Genomic DNA, 22,213 nt, shown 5'->3' on the forward strand with positions numbered 1-22,213 from the left:
CTCCTTCCTCCGGTAAGAAGTGCTGCTTTGTGGACGTAGGATGGCTTTTGTCGTGCTTAGCCGCACCATTAAGATGCATTTTCTCGGTGGTGGTGGTGGTGGGCCGGTGCGTCCTCCAGCCGTGCCGGCAGCAGGTTGGGGGGAGCAGCGTTTCCCCACAGCCGCTAGGCAGGAGGGAGCGACCTCTCCTTCCGGGCAGGAGGAACCTGCCTCTGCCCTTTTGGAGTCCAAGGCCGTGTACAGACTGACACATCTTCAGTCTCTCAAGACCTTTGAGGAGCCTCAGAGCACCTGAGGGCTGGAAGCAGCCCACAGCTTCCAAACCTAGAGGTGATTTGATGCTTCTGTGCTGCACTCCCACGCGATCGAGACGTGCTCAGGCTATTCAACAGAGACGAGGGCATGAAAAGACCCAGTGGGTGGGAGATGAGCGCCAAAAGCCACCCGTCCCCGTGCAACGGGTGGTGAGGTACCGGCCGACCAAATAAACCGGGCCGGGGGAGCCTCGGTGCCTCACCTCGCCACCCTTCCAGCTCTCCAGCAGACAGAGAGGAGCAGTCTGCTTCCTCCGGCAGGAGAGCGGTCGCTGAGGCAAAAGAGGCGATTCCTGGTTATAAGGTAGAGTGAGAGTCATTTCCCAGCGTGACGGGGATTTCGCAAGGGTAAAGGAAGGAGCCCGGAGCCTCGCCRGCCTCAAACGCAGAAATTGCATCTTAATGGAGACGCTGGCTCCAGGTGGGGCAGGTGGAGTTAAATAAAGCCAAAGACTGTCCGGCTGCTAGCAGAAATGAGTGATTGTAGTTTCATCTGATGTTCTGTAATTGTGTTTACAATATTTATTTTTAGTGAATGACTGCAATTATATATATATAGGCTTCCTTATTTTTGTATTTTACACACTATTTTCCTCAAGTGTGGTATTGTATTTCTCAGCTCCCCTTTGCCACAATTGYTGCTCCTAGTCAGTGAAATAAAAGAACAAAAAACATGTTCTCTGGGTAAGYTGTGATGTGTTTGGGTTTTTGTGCTCCTCTCTCTCTCTCTCCTCTCCTCCATCCCTAGCCCCTCAGGAATCCCTTAGGAATGGCACCTGCACCTCTGGCCCCATCCCAAATCCTCAATTCCATCCACAGGGAAAAAGGGCCAAAATTGTGAAGGGATTGATCTCCTTGCACTAGCAGTCCCTCTATAGGCAAGGTGTGTGTGTGGGGGGTCGAGAAGTGGGGGGCAGGGACCCACAGCTCAGGGGAGGCAGTTATGCCTCTTGACAAAAAGATCAGTTTGATGATGTGCTAGATGAAGGCCTTAATGTTCTTCTGCTCTTGTCCACAGAAATACGAGACTTAATGCATTACTGCRCAGAAGCGCATTCATTAGCTGCATCCAATACAAAACACCATTTAAAGGTAGAAAAGGATAGACGCTAATGACTATTACGCTTGAAATCATTTATTCACAAGTTGCCACTTTCTTCCATCTTGTCCAGCACATTTTTTTAATCCTTGTTATAAAGTACAAAGGGTTTTATACTTTTCTGACAACATTAAAAAAATAGGCTACTAAAGAGGCAAAATTCCCACTTGGAATCCAAAAATTCTGATGTAAGAATTCAGAATAGCAATAGACAAACATAAAAACCAACCAATACATACAAAAAAACTAAATACAGTGTACCTCTTACTCTTGAAAGGTTCATTAAACCAACAAAATATGAATCCCTTGTTCCCAGCTCTTATTTTGGATCCTGTGACCTTGCTTAACTGATGTGAAGTTTGTGTTAACACATACAACTCAAAAGGCACTCAAAGGTCACAGATTCCTGAGCTAAAGTACGATATATTCCCAATGTAACAGTTAAAACAAGTAATCAAAAAAACACAATGTTTAAAAACTGGTATTTGGTTTACATGAGTATATTAAGGACTCAGTAGAATCCCAGGTGAAAGCTGCTGCTGTATAGCAGACTCAAATGATGGTTAGTACATTAGAGAATTCTCAGTATTTGGAAAAAAACATTCACATACGAGMATCCTCCTTTGAAAATTCATATGCTAAAAAAAAAAAAAAAAGACAAGTTTTTTTCCACAGTATTTAAAAAAATGGCCTAAGAGTAATAAAGAAACACACATATATGAAATGTAATAAAGGCTTAAAAACAAGCAGGCTTGAAAATCTGTACAAACACTTAAATGACTAACAGAAGTTGACAGGCAACATTTACACAGATGTATTTGGCCCTGATGAAAAAGGACCACAGGAGAAAGCAGAAGATGGGTCTGGTATTTACAGATCAGTTATTAAAACCAAAACCACCAAACTCAAACCACTAAACACACACAGTACAATGTGTGCTCAGCATTTTACAAGGTAAGTTAGTAATACCACTCACACAAATTCATTATTTCCAATTTGGCTCAGTTTTTGCCCAGAAAAATAAAAGTGGAACATGGAATGGCTGCAGTCTGAAGATGCAGAACAGACAAAAAGATAAAATATATAAAAAGAGAACAAATATGAGATAACTAGTTTTGGCCTGTATCATTTCTGACCTTCTCTTCAGATATGCATAGGAGTATACTCAGGCTGAAGAACAGCCATATATATCTGCTACAGTGTAAGGCCTTTTTGTAATTGTCACAGCTCTGTGCGTCAGCAGGGCATTTAACTTAAAGCAGGCATAGAGAGTTAGAGAAGTGCTACTATATTCCACCGAAGAGGTCTCAGGTTTCTGAATTATCTAGCAGTGCCTCACTCTCAGTTTTCTTCTCCGGCGACGTGTACAAGAAGTTACAGCAGATATAGAGTGGGAAGATGAGGAGTCTGCTGTCCAAATTCATTACTACTTGCTCCTGCAAAGCAAATACAGGGGAACGTTCTTAGAATAAGTGATACATTCAAATTTACAAGGATGCACGACAGGGACACACAGTCTGAGTGGTATATTGGCCACAAAAGAACGCACATGATCAATACTAATGGTCATTGTCTAAATTCCAATTACTGTGTACGTATAAAAAAAATAATCAAAAGCAAGCTCAAAATAATCATTCTCCTTTATCCTAAGCAGATACTGATAAGAAGTTCTCAAACTGGTAATAACCTTTTGTCCTACTGCTGCCATCCCTCTGTGTCAAGGATGACAAACTGTTACAAAAAGGACTGTGCAACCTTTACCTTCAAACAAGTTGGAGAGAAAAGATGACTCTTCTATCACTATCAGTTTCACAAGATTTAACAAATTGTGCAACCCATAATGAGACTTTAAGGCAAATCATAGTTTCTTGGTAGAATCTTTTTGGTTGTTACTCTAGGAACTAGTTTTGGGATAGCAAAATGGACAATCTGTCCTGTAACACAGACGGTATTTACAAGGAGAAGGTTTCCATGTATTTGTCATCTACCTATCACTGCTGGAGTTAAAGGGCTTGATGATCAATTCCTATGGATTCCTTACTAAAATCTAAACTAAGAACAGGTGGAAATTGGTACATCCCCCTAAGAAAATCCTACTCCTCTCTCAGGCTTTTTTCTTTATTAAAAACAACATAGTAATAAATACCAGCCCTGAACAATATGCTGACATTAAGTCTTCAACTGGCATGTAAAACAAAACATTCTTCAAATAAATTCCAACTACAAATAAGCAGGAGTCTGCTGTATTACTCAGTATTCAATACAGACTACTACGCTGTAACAAAGTGATTAAAAAGGAAACCTGAGGAATTTGTATTTATTAACAACTACTTTCTCAAAAATGGCACAAATTTTAACTATACGCTTTAATTATAACCTGCTCATACTCTTGGCTATCCATGAATGATAAAGGAAATATTTTTCATACCCAAAATATTGCCAGATAGATAGTAACTTAGTGTTGAAAGTCTGGGAAAATAAGTAGTTATTTAGAAGAACGGTAAATTATCAGCAGACAGTTGCAAACAGCACCATGGGAACTAATTTCACTAACATTAAGTGAAATCAACACGAAGAAAGTCTGAAGTGTCCTGCTCTAATTGTACTTCATAAATTCACTTGACCTTCCACTACCTATAAAAGAAACTCCTGAAATTCCACACAGGTAACAACAACAAGAAAGAACAACTCTTCAAAAATAATGTTGACTTCTCAGCTCTTTTTTTCTTAAAAAGTTTTGGACTCAACACATCAAAAATGCAGATGTACCTGGTCCTTCTCAAGGGTTAGGATCTGATATCCTGTTGTCCTACTGCAAATAATTTTCCCACTGCTATCAAAAGAGGCCAGGCGTAACCTAAGGGTGTAACAATAGTTAAATTACTTAATCTCTCATAACTCAGTTTTTCAGAACATAGAGCTTCTCCCAAGGAGACAGAATACATTTTCAAACATAACGAACTTTGTGGCAACAAAATTAACTGCAAACACAGATGGGTAAACTTTGTCGAGGCAACAGATTTGAGCACATGCTATAGAAGCTGAATTCTCGGTCATTTCTTACCTGAAGGCTATGTTTCTCCGAGGCTGCAGACTGACTGATCCGTTGCACGGCTGATTCAGCGTATTTCGTTTGAAAATGATATAGCGATTTGTGTAAGTGACAAGAAGGTCAAAGCCAAAGTTGAATCCAGTCCATCGCCAGCAGTACTGAAGAACACAGGTGAAAAACAAATAAATCATGAGTGTTTGCTTGCTATAGAGGAATAATAAATGCCACTTCAACAAATGAAGCAGAGTCACTTGAGGATGGGATTCTCAGCTACAGAGACTTTGCGTTCTGGGATTCTCATCAACACCTAATTGAAACACAAGACATCTGTGCAGGCAACCACTCACTTCAGCTGTCATCCCTTCCAGACAGCTGACTAAAGGGTCGAGCTTAATATCCATCGCCTATAAAGCACATTTAATGTAAGTGCATAAAAAATGCCTCTGCGTTCTAGTAATCGGTGCAGTACTTCTAAGTAGCATTTAACCACAGGTCCCATTCGTGCCTAACACGCTCCTTTGAGTACGACATTCTTATGTTAAGTGACTTCAGTGGGAATAAGCTGATTCTCAGTTTTTCCATAAGGCTCATTACCTAAGAAGCACATACATGCAGCACACGGAGGTTCAGACTGGGGCTATATGAAAAGCTTCCTTTGCTACTTAGCAAAGATGGACATCAGTGAGCACAGCTACATTTTAACTGCGTGTATTTCACAAATCTCAAATGACAAGCTATGTCTACATTTCCTCCTTCTACATTCTAGAAGTTCCTCTCCAAATACGGGCTTGCTTGTAGTGCAAGAGCAAAATTAAGAGAGTAATTTCTTACTCATCTTTAAAAGAATAAAACACTTGTTCTTTTTGTGAGAACAAAGCAATTTCTCTAATGTATCACCTCCATTAGATCTTTTTGACGCAGTTGGACTATTAAGACCTGTGTGTTTTGAAAATACCTAACATGCCCAAGACATGTCAGCTATGCACAAACTAAGCCACATGCTATACTTACATCACCATCCTTTGCAAGTTTTCTACCACACCTCATGCTGTTTCCTTCCAGTTCTTCTTTATTTATTTCTTGAGGCCTACCAAAAAAAAAAAAAAAAGTACAGCTTGAAGGACACTTAAACTGCTTTCTATGTTACTTTCAAGTGGGAAAGTCCAACAGTCCCGAGTAACCTGGTCTGACCTCACCACTGACCCTATCCCTGAGCAGATGTTGGACTAGATGACCTCCCAGGGTCCCTTCCAACCTGAATCACCCKAGGAACATGAAGTAGCTCCAAAAACTGCAATATAAATCAGACTGTTACATTTCAATTAAGCATGACTTTTACACAAGAATCTTTCCAGGACAGAAGGACTTCTTTTTTTGTGTCTAGCTGTTGCAACAAGCTACATTCTGCAATCCTCCTAAAAAGTACAACTTTTTTTAAATACTGACTTTAAAAAGTCAGTATTCTGACTTCCTTGGCAACAGTTCTGCTGTTAGAGAGCAGCTGCAGCACTCTGCAGAAGAGCAGCACTATGAAGACGCACCCACAGAAGCTGTGTGGAAGATTTCTCAAGTGGCTGGTTACGCAACTTGTCTAAAAACATTGGCCCACAGTGATCACGAAGTGGCACAAGCCCCTTGAGTCTGTCATCTATACCAACACAAACTTACTCCACACAGCAGCTTCCACTGGAGCTTGAACTGGTAGAGAAATCTTGCAGCTCCAGCATAGCTAAAGTYAGTCTCAATTTTACAAAGGTATGTTACTCACTCAATTTTAAACATGATTACATCATTAACCACATAAGCAATGATTGCCAGAAAGTTTTCAAGTTAAACTGATTACAAATGTTTAAATAGGTATTAAAAAACACAATAAAGGGTACCCCCCCACAAATTACATTAAAATCCCACAAGACCAAAAAAAAAAAAAAAAAAAAAAAAAAAGCCCCACACTTTTAACTACATAAACAGGAAGAAATGGAGCATCTCTTCTCTTCCTACTGTAAATACACCACCGGAACTCATGGCTACAGATTTTATAAACAAACTCAGTTGTGGCTTGTGCCTCCCGCCCCCCCCCAACACGTTTCTGTAAAAACTAAACCTAGAAGATTACATACTTTATGAGCAAGTTAAACAAATAAGCTAATCATGCTAACCAAATTGCCCCAGGAACCTCCCGCATGCTTCTTCCACATCTTCTAAGCAAACTGGTTATATAACTGACCTATATGCAGCAATGGTGATAAAAGATTTTTTTCTGTTTGATCAGTGACAAATTACAAAAACGAGCACATAATTTTCAGACTGATATTAGTATTTCCCCCCTCTCAGTTCCTCAAGGAGCTTCAGAAGATGCAAAACTCTGTGCCTTAATCACTTAAACAAGCCTACTGCACATGTCATGAACAGTCAAGTTACTGTTTCTTTCTTAAACACTGCCAAGGAGGCAGTTAGAGTAGGAACAATTCTAGTCACGAAACTTAAAAGATTTGTCGCTTACTTGCCACGTGAACAAATGTTTAATTACCAAAAAGAAGTGATCCACTTTAGTGCAAACATGTAAACCTTGAGCAGCTACATTTCAAAGTCACAGACTCCAGCATTACATTAAAAATAGTCTAAAATTTTGAAGAGTTAAAGTGTTTAGACCTTTTAAATGCAAACTACTTGAAGTAGAAGAGAGTCATTTTCCTCTCCTCACTAAAGCTGTCAAAAGGGTAAACTGGACCACACGCTTTAAGGCAAAATAACTTTCACTTCAGCAATCTCAGAATATGCAGGTACAATCATGTTATGCACTAGGTGAGACATGAAAACAGAGCCTTACTTCAGCTCAGTGCGAGTCAGATTTCACGCTTTGTTCCACTTATAAGTTTGCATCCCTAAGCCTTTGGGGGAAAAATAGTATTTTTCAGATATCCATTCAGATAATGTATTGATACAAGCATTAAATGTGAGAGAAGAGACAGCAGACCTGGACTAGAAAATGGTCTTATAGAACCTTCATTTTTTTCCTTCTAGCTACCGGTTGATTAAATAGCCAAAATACTTGTTTAAATACAAAGGAACAGTTGCATCTCTCCCTCTCTAAGATATTAGTTATGAGCCACTGGCATCTCACTACTGGCTATCACTACTGTTAGCGAGCAGAAGACGGAGAAGAAATCTCAGGAGTACAAGTAACAGTTTATCTTCTCAGATATTGCATAATATAAACTAACAACATTACAACTGAGCTGCATATAAAGAAACAGGGAAATAACCTGAATACAAAACACAGCATCTTGCTCCCACACAACTCCAGAGATCATGTTCACGAGAGGAATTTTCCATACACTTTTGAACAAAGAACAACTTGGATGCAATCTCCAACCAGTAAGCTTCTAAGCTGCCACATGTCAGAAGCTAAACTGTATCGAGAAGAAACGTCACACTTCTGTTTCTTACAATTACTTACAAATGAGAAAGCCATTACTGAAAGACACTGGCAATGAAGGCCAGAACAAAAGATTCGTGCAAACAAATGTTCAGTTTAAACAAAACTCTCTCCCCCGAGATTTTCAGATTTAGTAGTCTTAAAAAACAAAACAAAACAAAAAACACTAGAAAAGAAAAAGGCCCTGGAAAACACCCTGCTCATTTCAAGAGTCAGTGAAATCATCAGCGCTGTGTCACATGTGAGTGATTTTGAAGCTAATATGTTCCCCTAACATCTCCACTTCAGTTTTGTGCAGTATCTTACTTTTTCAGTAGCACATAAATCAGATGGCTGACAATTAAAATACTCTCACTGCATTACAGTGAACTACTGAAAGACAGTAAAACCAGGCAAATATACAGTCTGATCTTGTGTCAGGATTTTGACAGCTTTGTAATGCTCACTTTCATATTACCTGTGGTTCTCACATTCTAAGTCAGAATCTAAGAGCCAGAAGGTAACAACATGATCATCTACTGTTAGATACATCAAAAATAACATTACAAGAAAAGTTTTCCCCCAAAAACCAAAACTATCAAAAACAAGCTACAACCATCCTATATTAAACTTTAGGGTCAGAGATTAAAAGAGATTCAAGATTATGTTTTTTTGCCCCTACCATTTTCTAAAGCATTGCTATTGCCAAAGTGAACCACCAATTAAAAATCTTCATTATTCTTGAAGCAAGAATGAGAATTTTGGAGTTTTCTTAGACTCATATACGGAAACCACAAAAAGGAAGTTCCTGCTCCACCTACTGGACATAACTGACCAAACCATACACATGAATTGTACCTTTGCTCAGGCAATCTATCATGTCCGGGGATTATATTAAGGAATATAATCCACAATTAAACTATAGAGGATGCTGCCAAAGAATGCTTGTGGTTATGTTTCGAAATAGAACTGGACACGTATAAAACAGGTCTCTTGGTGGCTGGTTGGTCAATAACGATCCAGCTAAAACCTCCCACTGGAAGATTCTTGAACTACTCAATGCCAGAAAAATATGCTAAGAGAACATTCACTCTTCCCTTACACATAAAGGGGACAGGAGATATGTAATTATCTACCACTGAGCACTGTCACAGACTGCATGGCCTTTGGTCCAGTTCAGGACAGCAATCCTTTTGCTTTTCAGGTTGCATTTAATAAGCTAAGCATACCACTGCAACTGAACATGCTCATCTCCTGAATGCCAAATGCTGGGCTAATAAAACTGATCAAAGAAAATCAAGGAACTAGTTTATTGATTTTTGAAAGGCAATAAACAATGATAGCTTCCTGACCTGCCACTTATCTTCCACAAAGCATACTAAAAAACTAAGGCAAACAATGGCAGGAACAACTTCCTCAGTCACATTTTGCCTTGGTTTCCTTACTTAGAAAGAGACGAGTGTTCAATGTGATGTAGCAAGAACCAAGCAGAAGGAAGAGAAACAGTTTCTAATCATGTGCCCAGAACATGCGGTAAGTAAACCCCCCCCCCCACTGCCCAAGCCACCATCACTGACAGCCCTTGTTAGGTACGTGCTCAGGGAACCCAGACATGCATTACACACAGACACCAGCCAGGATGCTATGCAGGTACATGCGTACAGCTACAGGTGAATCTTCCAGCGGGCGCAAAACCAAAGCTGCTTTGCGCTCAACCTTTTGCCCACCCAGTTCAGAGAGGAAGAAAGGAGGACAGAAAAAGGACTACAGATACAGAAGAAGCCTCTTCTAATACAGTCTTTATAATGAAAGGCTAATAAGTTACTATTTCACAGCCTCAACACATCAATGTACCAGTGAGAAGTATTTACCAATATAAAAGATTATACAGAAAAGAAAAACCCCAAATTTACCTCTAGCCATATTATAAAAGTGACAAGTTTTCTAGAGCTCTGTTGTTTAAGGGACAGGAGATAGCCAGCCCAAGGAAGGATGGCTCCAAGAGAACCACCACTGAGGTATGCTTCCCCCCCTCCAATCTTAATGTAAACTCCAGACGTTAAACAAAGAGTTTATATCAGAGGAAGGTTTCTACTAGAAGAAAGAAATAAGGAAAGCCTGTAATATACCTACCCAATATCATTGTCTTGTTCTGCTCTGAGCATGGCAAACCACTGCTGTTTGTAAACAGAGGACAGCCATTCTAAAATTAAAAAAAATAAATAAATAAGCTTGGTGTTTTCTTTGGAGCTGGGAATGGGGATGTTTATGAACATTTGAAATGCATAAATAAAACTACTTTGAAATAATAAATTCATACTCCTTAACTGAATAGCCTATACAAACCCACCAGCAGTTAATTCACTTATATAATTCATTCTCAAGCCTCAACTACACAGGCAATACAGATAAAAATGAACAACTAACACTGAGTGATTCAGCACTATATTCATCTCACCAAGTATTCACAATTCCCCAAAATAACGCAACTCAACAGACTATTTTGTCTGCACACAAATCAAGGAGCCTGCTAACAAGCTCTTAGGAGAAATTACTGTTTTCTGAATTCCTAGTACATCTCTACACAAGTTAAACAAGAAGAAAATCAAATCAAAGGGTAATGAAAACGACTTATCACAGGTATTGTAGGAACAGAAGAAAGGTGTCTTCTACTAAAGGTAAACGTAAATCAGGTTTTCCTTCAAGTACAACATGAAGCTTTTATCAGCTACAACAATTTAACAGTTGCAACCAACACGTAAAATTCAAAACCAGAACTAATAGTCCGTAACTCGGTTGCACAAAAGGGATCATAAGCAGCCAAAAGCACGCTATGTACGTTCTTCTTAATCTAAATAGTGAAAAGGTACACAGCTAAGGCACACCGGATGTGTTGGAAGGGGGAAAACAGGAGGTAAAGCACCTTTTCATTTTTTATTTGTGTGTGTGTATATATATACACTGCATGCATGCATGCATACATATATRTATATATRTGTGTGTGTATGTATGCACGCATACATGTTTTTTTTTCTTCATTTCATGTTTCGGCTGTAGTTTCTCTCTTAATTCGGAAGCACTGGAAAGGAAAATATTGTTCAGAAATGTTCAGAGGTGACCAGGTGAAACACAATAACGAACATTTCACTTGTAGACACGTTATGGATGCCTTACATCTTTTACATATTAAAAAAAAATGGATTATCCAGCGTGAACCCTAGTACAGCATTTTCTTTTCCTCCTGCAGGTGCTATGCACACACAGAGCATGAGGTATTAAGTGACCACTTCTTTCAACTATTCAACATGTGTTCTTTTTTTTAACCTTCAGGAGGAGAACTTCATTTAAATTAATTGAAAAGGTTTACACTACAACACAAACTACCCAGCAATTTCCATGCTGATAAGACTCTTTTAGGTACTATGCAATTATCTCAGATTTTGGTTGCTGGCACACAAGTAATCCATTCAAAAGCACACCATTAACATTTATCTAAGCCTTCTTTTAAATGACAAGCAAAGTTCCCGATCTTAATACAACTGTTGGCTATAATCACATAGCAGCAGATTACAAAAACTATCAAGTATCAAAGCCTAACAACACAATTTCATTAAACATTCACAGGTCTCCATGTTGCGTTTCTCTTCCCTCCCTGCTCTCATAGTTCTCTTTTAATTTAAGAAGGGTTTTTTTTTTAAAAAAAAAAAGGAAGAATCAATGGTAGAGCTGAAACATCAGATACTGTGCTCATATTAACCACATACGCAAGAGTTCTTGTAAGTCTCCTTTTCCCCCGTATTACTGCGAAGTATCCAAGCCTCTATTTCAGCCTTTGTCACAGTTTATGAATTGCTTAAGCATGAAAGTTTTGCYCTCTGACCTTTTTAACTATGTGAAAATTACATACCCTCAGCCTCAAAGCTGCAGTTATTCTTTAGTGATTTAAAAAAYGTCCTTCATTTCTTGTACACAGACACATGCATTTTTGATTTTGTATCTACACGTTATTTACTCACAGTAAAATGTTAAGGAAAGCTTGCCCAGTGCAGTTCTGATAAATGGTAGCAGCAACATGAAGGGGAAGAATTCAAGTCTAATACTGGCAAATTGCCATTTTGCAACATCTTACTCACTTGCTGACCCAGCCATTTCACATAGAAATGAGTGAGAATTCTCCTGTACTGTCATTAAACTAGGAAAGGATTTAAACTGTCATTTACCCAAAGTTATCTTATTTTCTATTATAAAATGAAAACACCTTTGCATTATAATTTGTACCAAAATCTAACTTAGAAAGCATTTAGTAAGGTTGGTTACACTGACATTTTACATCACTCAAGCATATCAAATCTCACATATCACAAAACAGATCTGTTCTTCAAATACCATTATGCATAATAAAAAAAATATCGTCATTTACTTGCTGTCAAAACCTGTTCCACCTACTGGACGTAATTGACCAAACCATACACATGAACTGTACCTTTGCTCAGGCAATCTATCATGTCCTGTCTCCATCTGCTGTTCAAAGAATACTTTAAGAGACGTTTAGAGTACAGGAAAACCAAATTCTTTTATATTGTCTCCATCTATTTAGATATTAATTTAACCCACAACTACAAATAAGGATAGCCAGGGCACTTAAGCAGCAGTAACTATCTGTATTAACTCACAGGTTGAAGGCTTTACAAAAAGGGAGGGAAAGAAAGACCCTACTGCTTCTGCAGATACTCAYGATCCTTATCATAAATGGTCATAACTCAGCTCTCATCAGCTGCATTCCTCGAACATTTCAAAGCGAGAGGAAAGTTGCTCAAGGCTATTCAGGGCGCCAGTTATGCAGAACAACTAAACCATTATCTCTGGCACAAGAAAGGACACAGCAGCACAAGAAAGTCAAGCCAAATAAAACAACACTCCTTAGATGGTCATAATGGCAAGGAAATAGTTTTAAAAGGATCAAACAATTTTATCAGACTAACAACTTGAAMGGAAAAATCCTGACAAGTCTGCTTTGTCATTATGGTATCACTACGTTGACAGCTACGGAGGTACGGGGGGAAAAAAGCTAATGTGAAATGAAAAAAGAAATTTAGCTTTACAGAAAGAAAGCAGTGGAACTCAAAGACAGTTTTAAATATTTACATACAGCAAGAGTCCAAAACAAAGCCCAAGGCTAGAAGACAAGGGGAAGAGCACAGATATCAGGAAGATACAAATAACGGAGAGTGATGAACAACTYGATAAAGGCTACCTTAATTGACATTTGGCAACTACGCCTATGAATAAATGGCATGGAGATACCRAGGATTAGATAGTTAAACTGTGGGTAGCTTTAAGAAGCAAAAGTTGTGTAAATTAAAGCTAGACAGTGCAAACGAAAGCTACACAAACCACTATGAGAAAGCCTGAATGAAAAATTCAACGCTAAGATTCAACCACGATAAGGGCATCCTAAGCAAAGCGAAGTATGGAGCAAGGATAACAGGAGCCAAATTCAAAATGAACCAAGGCAGGGCACAAGAAGTCACTACACTGTTTCACGGAGCACACTCAACTGGGAAGGCAGGAGGGGAAGGGGGCTGATTAAATAAAAGATACGAATAGCAGTGAAAGAACTTTTTCAGCTGAGACATCAACCACTTATTTCTCCTCTATTCATCTGTCAATAGCCAGAGTTTGCTCAGCTTCCAAGCAAAGAACACCACTTATCTGCACACTCAGATTTCAGCAGCAAGATGAGAACATTTTTTTWWAAATTTTTTAATGATAACAACAGTAATCTACAATAAAATTAAGCTGCATTTCACTCTGTGGTGAAAAAACACCAGGACCTAGAATGAGGAAGATATGTTTTATACAACGTTAAATGCAAATGAAAGTACAAGAACAGAGTATTTAACCATTCAATCACCTCCAGAAATATCCTAAGTATTTTTATTTAATTTGCTAAATGTATTAGCAAAGTAGACACTTGTTTTTCAAGATGGAGAAAAGTTCAGTGTCTCACGCTTTTGTCTACATTTGCAGTATTATTCCAAATTTTTTTTTTTAATTATAATGGTTGGGAAACAAGTTTAGTCACAGGAAGTTCAGTTCTCTTAAAAGGATATGTTTTTTTTGCATAAAGTGTGTGTGGAGTTATTTAAACACTAGTAATGTACTATGCATTTATTATAGAGTATTTTGAGAAACTGACAGTTCAAAAAAATACTTAATATGTTCACACAGCTGTTCGAAGATTCTTACACGTGTAAATTTAATATCCAGCTCCTGTTGCAACTTCAGCCACAATCCAGACTTTGGAGAGGAGTATGTAAGTGATTAGCCAGCGGTATGGCAACTATATACACYGAGGCATTCTCTTCCAACTACTGCAAGATAAATTAGACTAGGAAAACACATAAAACTTGATCAGTTGAGTATTTGCTCACCTGATGGGATTAGACAATCCCTTTCAATAATTCTGGCTGATGCCAAGTCACTGATGATATACTGCAATCTCAAGTGTTTGAACACGGACAGGAATGCGCTCCCTTGTTCTGATTCCAGGAATGCAATGCCACCCTCAAAATCTGCAAGATATCGTACTTGTGTCACAATCTGTTTTCCTAAATATTTCCCAGATCCTGTCCGAGATCCTCAGTTTTAACTTCTTCATCAGCAAAAGTTATTATGGACAGGCAAATCACACTTTGTAGCTAAAAGTAAATGACAGATTTTTTTTCTATTTCAAAGTTACTCACATTCAAATCCTTTCAGTAAAAATGCTAGACCAAACTTTCTTTCTTTTGGAATACCTCAGTGCCTTCTCATGAGAAGGCAAAACCAAAGCTTAACTATGCAACACCAAAAGCTGTTGAGTGAAGATGTCTGCTCACTTCAGAACTCACAGACAAAACAGTTCAAAAGGCATCATTGTTAGAAGAATGTGAAGCCAGTGGCTGAGGCAAGCTTTTCCAGAGAAGATAGGACAGTGTGTGGAGATGGGGGAAAAGACTACTACATTGTATTGCCAGCCCACATCTTCGGCCATCCAAGGCCATGTAGGTAATCCTACCTTTCCTACGCTTGGCAAACCAGGCATCAGCTTCAGTTAAAAGTTGTTTCAGAGACCCATTCCAAGAAGGCACGAGCTGAAGGAACATCCACTAGGTAAAAGCAAAYGAACTCCAGTAAGCCCATTGTTTCAAAGCAGTAACATATGCATTATTAAAAGAATATCTGCATAATACAGTTACTCCTACAAAATTTCTGACATTCTATATTTGCAAGCAATACCAAAAYGACTACAATTCTCATGGCTTTACAAAGCGAATACTACTTAGGAGTACAACCGCATAAAGCATCAGCCAGACCCTCTGCAAGTACCTTCTTGAGAGCAGTATACACATCCATTTCCACTTGCATTACAAATAGGTTAGAAGAGCTGATCAGCTGTTTCATGAGGCTTATGCTGAAAAAAAAATAGAGTTCTATGAGACAGCACAGACAAGCCAGAAGTAACAAGCAGACACTGATAGCCCGGAAGCTTTTTTGTAATAAGCTATATACTTCAGGAGAAGTTGTACTTCATCTCTCCGTCACTAAAGCCAACTGAAGCCTGAATACCTGAGTTCTTTGAAGAGTTCAACACTCTGATGGGTCATCAGGTTATTCAAAAGCCACTCAAGGCACCTAGATTAAAAGCAAGGAATTAGTACCCCAGTTTTCTACGAATTTCAACATGTCTGCAACAGTTACTCAAGCTCCTCTATATCAAAACCTCAGATTTAACACGGTATCATTTTGAAATACTGCTTTAAACTGACATGAATCTTTTTCATATTTTATGCACTATTTCAAAAACATGAAGTTTACCTTAAAGTTTTGCAAAATTCTAGGCAACAAAGTTGCATTTAGATCCTATCAAGGTACAGGGAAAGYTATATTCAAGAATCAACTAATGCCACAAAAAGCTCTGAGAATGCACTGATTTGCAGCAGAAGGAAGCAGTTAGCACTAACCTTAACACTCTGCTCTCAAAAGTGTATTTATCCCTTCTAATTATGATAAAGTTAGCTTAGATTGTGAATTTTAAAGCAGCTTCGCTATTAAACAACAGTTAATAATCACAAGTATTATTTCACTGTCATGCTGAAAGTGAAATATATTGTCTTTACTAATATACTTTGTTAAAGAATTTTTTAGAGTATAAGAACTATCTACTATAATTTACATCTATGTTAAGACAGATGATTATAGTAGTCCAAGAAAAAAAAAAAAAAAAAACACACACAGGAATCAATCTGGTATTGTTTTACTGCTTGTAAATTCACATTTTTCACTAAAATACACAAAACAGCTTGGAGAAAGTGATTCTTACTTTTTCTTCACAGAATCTAACCCATATGTCCCTGCTGAATTGTAATAACCACACACAGTTTTTGCATTAATGGTTTCCTTCATTGTTTCACCACATTGCTGAATTAAGCCATCCTGCACAGGGAAAGATATCACAAATATTTAAGATTTAATTTTTAAACTGTACATGTAAAAAAATCATGCAGTTCATACAAACAAATTTTAACATCTGAACAATTACTCAAGTCACACATGCGAATGATTTTGTCAATATCTCCTTTGCAGAGTATTTTAACAAGCACAGAGTCAAAAGCATAGAGATATTCTGAGTGTAAAGAACAAGATCATATGATACTGCATGATGGAGTCTACTACCAACACCACAAACGCACGATTATCTCTTTGGAATGTACTGGGTATTTTCAAGTATGTTTAGAAATGAATTTAAAAGTACATTAAATGTAATCTACTTTGATTCAAGAGATGATATAAACTATTTCAGGGGAAACAGCAGCAAAGTTTGGCAAGCTCACATTCTTTAGAAAATTTTCTAGGTCATCCTGTCATCTGTCATGCACAAGAAAAGCATAACCAATACCTTCAAGGTAGAACAAATAGTACAGCTTGAGGATTTAACAGCAAAGTACACAGCGTTGTTACAACATATTTTAATGTACTTCTAGATATGAATCTCAATACATCACTTCATATTATGACTGAATCTTAGTAACAGCATTTTGAAATAAAACTACTGCATTACATTTGGTTCTTTTCACTCATTGTTATAAAGAGAAGGCTCATTTATGTAGCTGAAATAGTGCATGCATGAACTGTTATCTTTACACAAATATATACACAAGTATGAACAAATATATAGATATATACACACACCTATATCTACAAAAATATTATACAAATTATTATTAAAAACTATACAACTATATACATACCTATACAAATATACAGATAAATATCATATATAGATATTTAATACTTACAAGCTGCAGCATGCAGGCTGCTGCTAGAAGTGCAACCACTCGACTGGGTTTTATTAACACATCATCTCTATAGAGTGAGCCAAAAGCCACCTGTAGAGCTGAAAATAAGTACAACTGTCACACAAAGAYGATTGACATTGAGCTTTGATAACTAAAAAAATTCTTAAATACAATCAAGTCATTTGAGTGCATGCATTCTCTATAATCTTACCTGTTTAATCTTGGGATAAAAAGCTAACAGCTAACATTAACCAGCCCAAGCATGAGCGCGTACACACACACACACACAATAAACACAGAACACTAACTAATAGTCCATTTCATTATTTGAACAACATATTCACCCTAAAATAGCTGCAAAGTTACTCCACAGAACAATAAAATCAGATGAAAAGAAACTAAATTTTATGCCGAACGCAATCTCTTAAGTTTCTTTCTTACTAGTTTGAAAATAGAACTACTTTTTTAATAAACCATTTTATTTTCAATTAGTTAGGTCAGATTAGATTTAGCCTTTGCCTTCAGAGTCTGTGTTCAAATAAAAGGTTCCCACTAACCTTCTATATCAATATTCTGGTCAGGAATCTCCAACTCTATGATGTTCATGCTGGATTCTCTCCAAGAACCACTGAACATACTGGAAAAGTAGCCTGACTATATGAGAGAAGATGAGTGGAAAGAATTCAGGTAAGTGATTTCATTCAAATAAAGACTGCCAAAAGAAGCACATGGAACCAAAGATTGTTAATATTTACCTTTATTGCAGAACAAAAGGTATTAGGGGGGTGGTAACTTTTCATAAACTTAAACATACTTAATCATTAGAAGGGGCTAACTATATTTGCTCTATTTTTGAGAGTGAAAATACATACAAGAATTTAGACTACATATGTATAATCAGATTAAGTAAAGAGCTTTAAATGGCCAAAATAGTTGTATAAGCTCTTTTCCTACAAATCACACCACCTATGAGATATAATTAGTCCAAGAATTAAGTTCTTAATGCACTGGCAGACAACAAATCCTGCAGGCACTGGAGAAAGCCAGTTTGGATAATAAAATGCATGCAAGACATACAAATTAATGTACAAGGTTGTGGTCTCATACCAAAGACACATACACATACACCATTTATGTAAATATACCTTTTATAATAAAGTGTAAGGCATATAAAACTAGAATTTGATAGGTTTCCATCCAAATGAAGTGAAATACACTGCTCTACTAGGATTCATGATTTTCCATCTCAGCAGAAGATGTGCGCATTATGAGATGCTATCACTCACTGAAGTTTACCTGAGAGATCAAAAAAATAAAGTCTATTTGTACAGTACCATACTCCCTGACCTGTTAACTCAGCATTTCAACTCAGAGCAGCAAAAGGTATGAAATCTAATTTTGATTTGGTTTCATTTGATAATTTAAAGACATCTTTTCCTTCAACATCTCTCTTAACTATGACCATATATACCACACTACTCTCAAAACCAAGATCTTATTGATTTTACCATTCCTCATAAGGCTACTTTAGTTTTGTTATAACCCATGTACCCATAGATCAGCTCCTCAAGTTGATGAGGAGTTTAATATTTTAGTACCAGAAAACTTAATCCTCCATTTCTCAGATCTGCCATTGACATGTACAGTATTACTTTTCTCCATTTAGCAAAACAGTTGCAAGAACTTTAGAGACTTGAGAGAATTACTAATTTACAAATATAGTTTTTCCTAACTTCCAACAATATTTTAGTTATAACAACATAATTCCAGAGGAAGAGCATCGACTGAAACAGAAATCTGACTTACAACAATGGGCATCTTAACTATGAAATTTCATTTAACATGAACATCATTTATACAAGGAGGCCACTACATAACAAAACCAAAAATTTCAAAGCATGCTAAAAAGCACTCATGGAAGCACTTGAATTTTAGCTTTTAGTCATCAACTCACACTAAATTTTGAGGAGTAGCTTCATGAACTTGGGATGTAGCAATAGTAAAGTCCCAATGAAAATTAAAAACGCYGTCAACAGCAATAATCTAGGGACTAACTAGCAACCTCCTCTGCTTTATTCAAGCTCCACAATACAAGTCTGACTGTCCAGCCCACTCCCATCCTCCCATTGTTAGATATAGAGTCAAAGACAAAAGAAAAATTACAAGTGCATCTGCCAGCTCTCCCTCCTGATAAACACCACCCACTTTTCTACCCAGTCTTTACTATATGAGCATGCATTTTCTGCCTTTAAAATTCTTTACAATGCTTTAAGGCCTGTCAAATAAAGGGCCTCTTCTTCCTACAGGAAGCTAACGAGTGTTTCCCCATCATGGCTAGCACAAGGGGTTTTGTACCTACACTAAACACGACAGTAACACAACAAAAAAGGCAAGGATTCACTTCTGCTGTCATCTGTGACATCAAAGAACACTGCGTTCAACCAGCTGGCTGAGCGTCTCACAGACATTTGCATCTTGTGACTTATAAAACCAGGTTTAGTGTTTGACTACAGCTAACAAAGAGGTGCACACATTTTCAGGTATAGTATTTGAAGTTATTTTCTTTTCCTTCTTCAAGTAAGTTTTTTCGAGGACTAAAGTCACACTTTAAAGTTAACACCACAGCCAAATTAGAAGTTTCAGCAGAGTTTCTCAGGACAAAGCCATGGCTTCTCCCCTCTTCTGTCACTGGAAATGTAATGAAATCGGTAGAAACTGAGCTAACATAAATATTGTCCTCTCATTACAATTGATGCTGAACTTATTTCCTCCAAACTCTCTATTTTACATTATGAACATCGATTTCCAATTATAGACAATTCCATAACTGTAAAAACAGAAAGGGCAATGTAAACACTTCAAATTACCTTTGAATTAGTTTTATTTTTTGAACCATTAGCAAAGAAAATATAAGAGAACTTAATCAAAGTCCACAGAATTAACTTTCAAATGGCACGGCAGATACTGTGATCTACAGAAATCCCATCCAACAGTTCTGATAATGTTGCAAACTGTTTTTGATGGATCTAAATTATATCACGCCAGACAAGTCACTCAGTCATGAACCATTTGATGCATGGCCATGGTCTGACTTTACTGGATATGTCCTGCGATAACAGGAATTCCTCCTTAAGTACTGATCACATAACATTAGTTAATGTGCATACAGTAGGTAAAAACTTGAGGATCCAAATCCCCTATTCCATAACCTTGTTTTAAAGACACTTCCATAATGTGTACGGTTTAAGAAGCATTTCTGTTTCAGTTATATGCGTAAAACAAATATAAGGAGTTAACAATAAGCAATCTAGAATAGCTCACATATACAGTGACCTCTTAAAGCATTGGCTGGCTTAAAGCACTATATTTGATAAGGAATGGTAAAGATAACAGCACCTATTTGGTTCAAAAATAGGAAAAGCAATACTGAGAACTTCAGTATAATACAAGCCCAAAATAAAAAGCCTGCACAAATGTTATTGCTTTTATAGGTACATAGTAAGTCTTACTGCTTTTTAGAACTTCTGTGTATAGCTTCCTCACACAGCAGCAAGGAAGTGTATGGACTTCTGGCAGAGTCAGAGGATCATATGATAATTCAGGTTGGAAGCCTCAAGAAGTCTCTAGTTCAACCTCCTGCTCAAACCAGGGTCAACTAAGAAATCAGACCAGGCTTGCTCAAGGCTCCACTCAGGCTAGTCTTGAAAGTCTCCACAGACTGAGGCTGCCTAACTTCTCTGGGCAACCTGGCCCATCTCACCYGACCTCAAGAGCTCTCTCCAAACCTGAACTTAAAGATCTTAAATAACAAGCAGTTCCACACTATTACTAATACTACCACCACACAGAGAAGACCACRGCTATTTGTACTGCTGACAAATCAGCAGGCAAGGTATAGCAGTTAGTCAACAGTACATACATCATGCAAACCTTTATGGCTCATTCAAAAGTGCACATACAAAGTACCAGCTATGGCAACATGCTTTTGCTTTGGCTTCCCATACTTGAGTCCTAATGGACAGTAAATTTGGGCTAGGTTGCCATGTGCTTTACAAGTCCATTCTGAAAGCACTTGCTTTACTCTGCAAAAACATTAACATCACAGGAGACGCTCAAGCCTTTTGCTTAGCACACAAGSATGTGTCCTAGGGCCATCAAAAGACACTCTGCAGGACTGCTTTCACAAAAGGCAGGCCAAAGTTGAACAAGTAGGTTGTAAAGTTAAACTGTAAGATGGAACAAAAGAAACTAAAATACGAAGCAACAGCTATGCTTCCACCTGCTGCTATCAAAGGCAATTAAAGCACAACATAGATTGTTTAACTGTTTGCACCCACAAGAAGAGTTACAACTCAGAAAAGCAAGGTAAGAGAAAAATACGAACTCATGCTTGACATTTACAAACTATTCTCTTGATTATCAAAAACATAACRCTGGCTGCAGCAAGAAAAAAAGAAGGGGCTTACCTGACACAARTAAATCTTATGCAAGTTCCACTCCTCTCCCAGAGCACAAATTTTAATATCGCTGTTCTCACCGTTCAGGAAGAGCGTCTGATAAATATACTTGGAAGTGCTTTTCAGCTTTTTCCTACGTGAAAAGACAAGCGGAGGCGCACTCCTGTCACCGAAGCAGCCCTCAGCGCAGGGCTGGGGGGTTTCTCTCCCTTCCACGCTTGCCTCTTGGGCTCCCCGCGGCAGCTTGGGGCCGCCGACGCCCCCCCGGGTGCTTCCTCCCTGCCTCAGCTCCGGGCTCGCCGCCGCGAGGAGCTTTCCAGAGTCAGGCAGGGACAGGCCGCAGCCTCCGGCCCCGCGCTGCCCCCCTCAGCGCCCGCTCCCGCGCTTCCCCGCGCGGCGGCCTCACCCGGCCCCGGCCGCCCCGCCGGGCCCGGCGCTCCCGCCGCACCTGCGCGGGGTGTTGAGGAGCCGCTCCTCGCGCTCGGCCTCGCCGTCGCTGTCGCTGTCACCGGGCCCCTCGCCGCCGCCGCGC

The 22,213-nt window shown here is 38.5% G+C and overlaps 1 protein-coding gene across 1 annotated transcript; it reads right to left on the reverse strand.

Annotated features, from left to right (window-relative positions):
* Positions 1-1,433: 1,433 nt before the first annotated feature.
* GMCL1 (germ cell-less 1, spermatogenesis associated) lies at positions 1,434-22,209 on the reverse strand (the record flags this gene model as incomplete). The annotated part of the gene is made up of 14 exons (XM_085313365.1): positions 1,434-2,849; positions 4,183-4,270; positions 4,478-4,623; positions 5,477-5,552; positions 10,017-10,086; positions 14,318-14,458; positions 14,944-15,034; positions 15,255-15,339; positions 15,495-15,560; positions 16,249-16,361; positions 17,225-17,322; positions 17,782-17,878; positions 21,691-21,814; positions 22,130-22,209. Coding segments are annotated over 14 exons (1,404 nt in total), but the record flags the coding sequence as incomplete, so codon positions are not given.
* Positions 22,210-22,213: the final 4 nt, after the last annotated feature.

Source organism: Rhea americana, unplaced genomic scaffold (genome assembly GCF_003343005.1).
Source record: "Rhea americana isolate MKP2758 unplaced genomic scaffold, rheAme1 scaffold_383, whole genome shotgun sequence".
Taxonomy (NCBI): Eukaryota; Metazoa; Chordata; class Aves; order Rheiformes; family Rheidae; genus Rhea; species Rhea americana.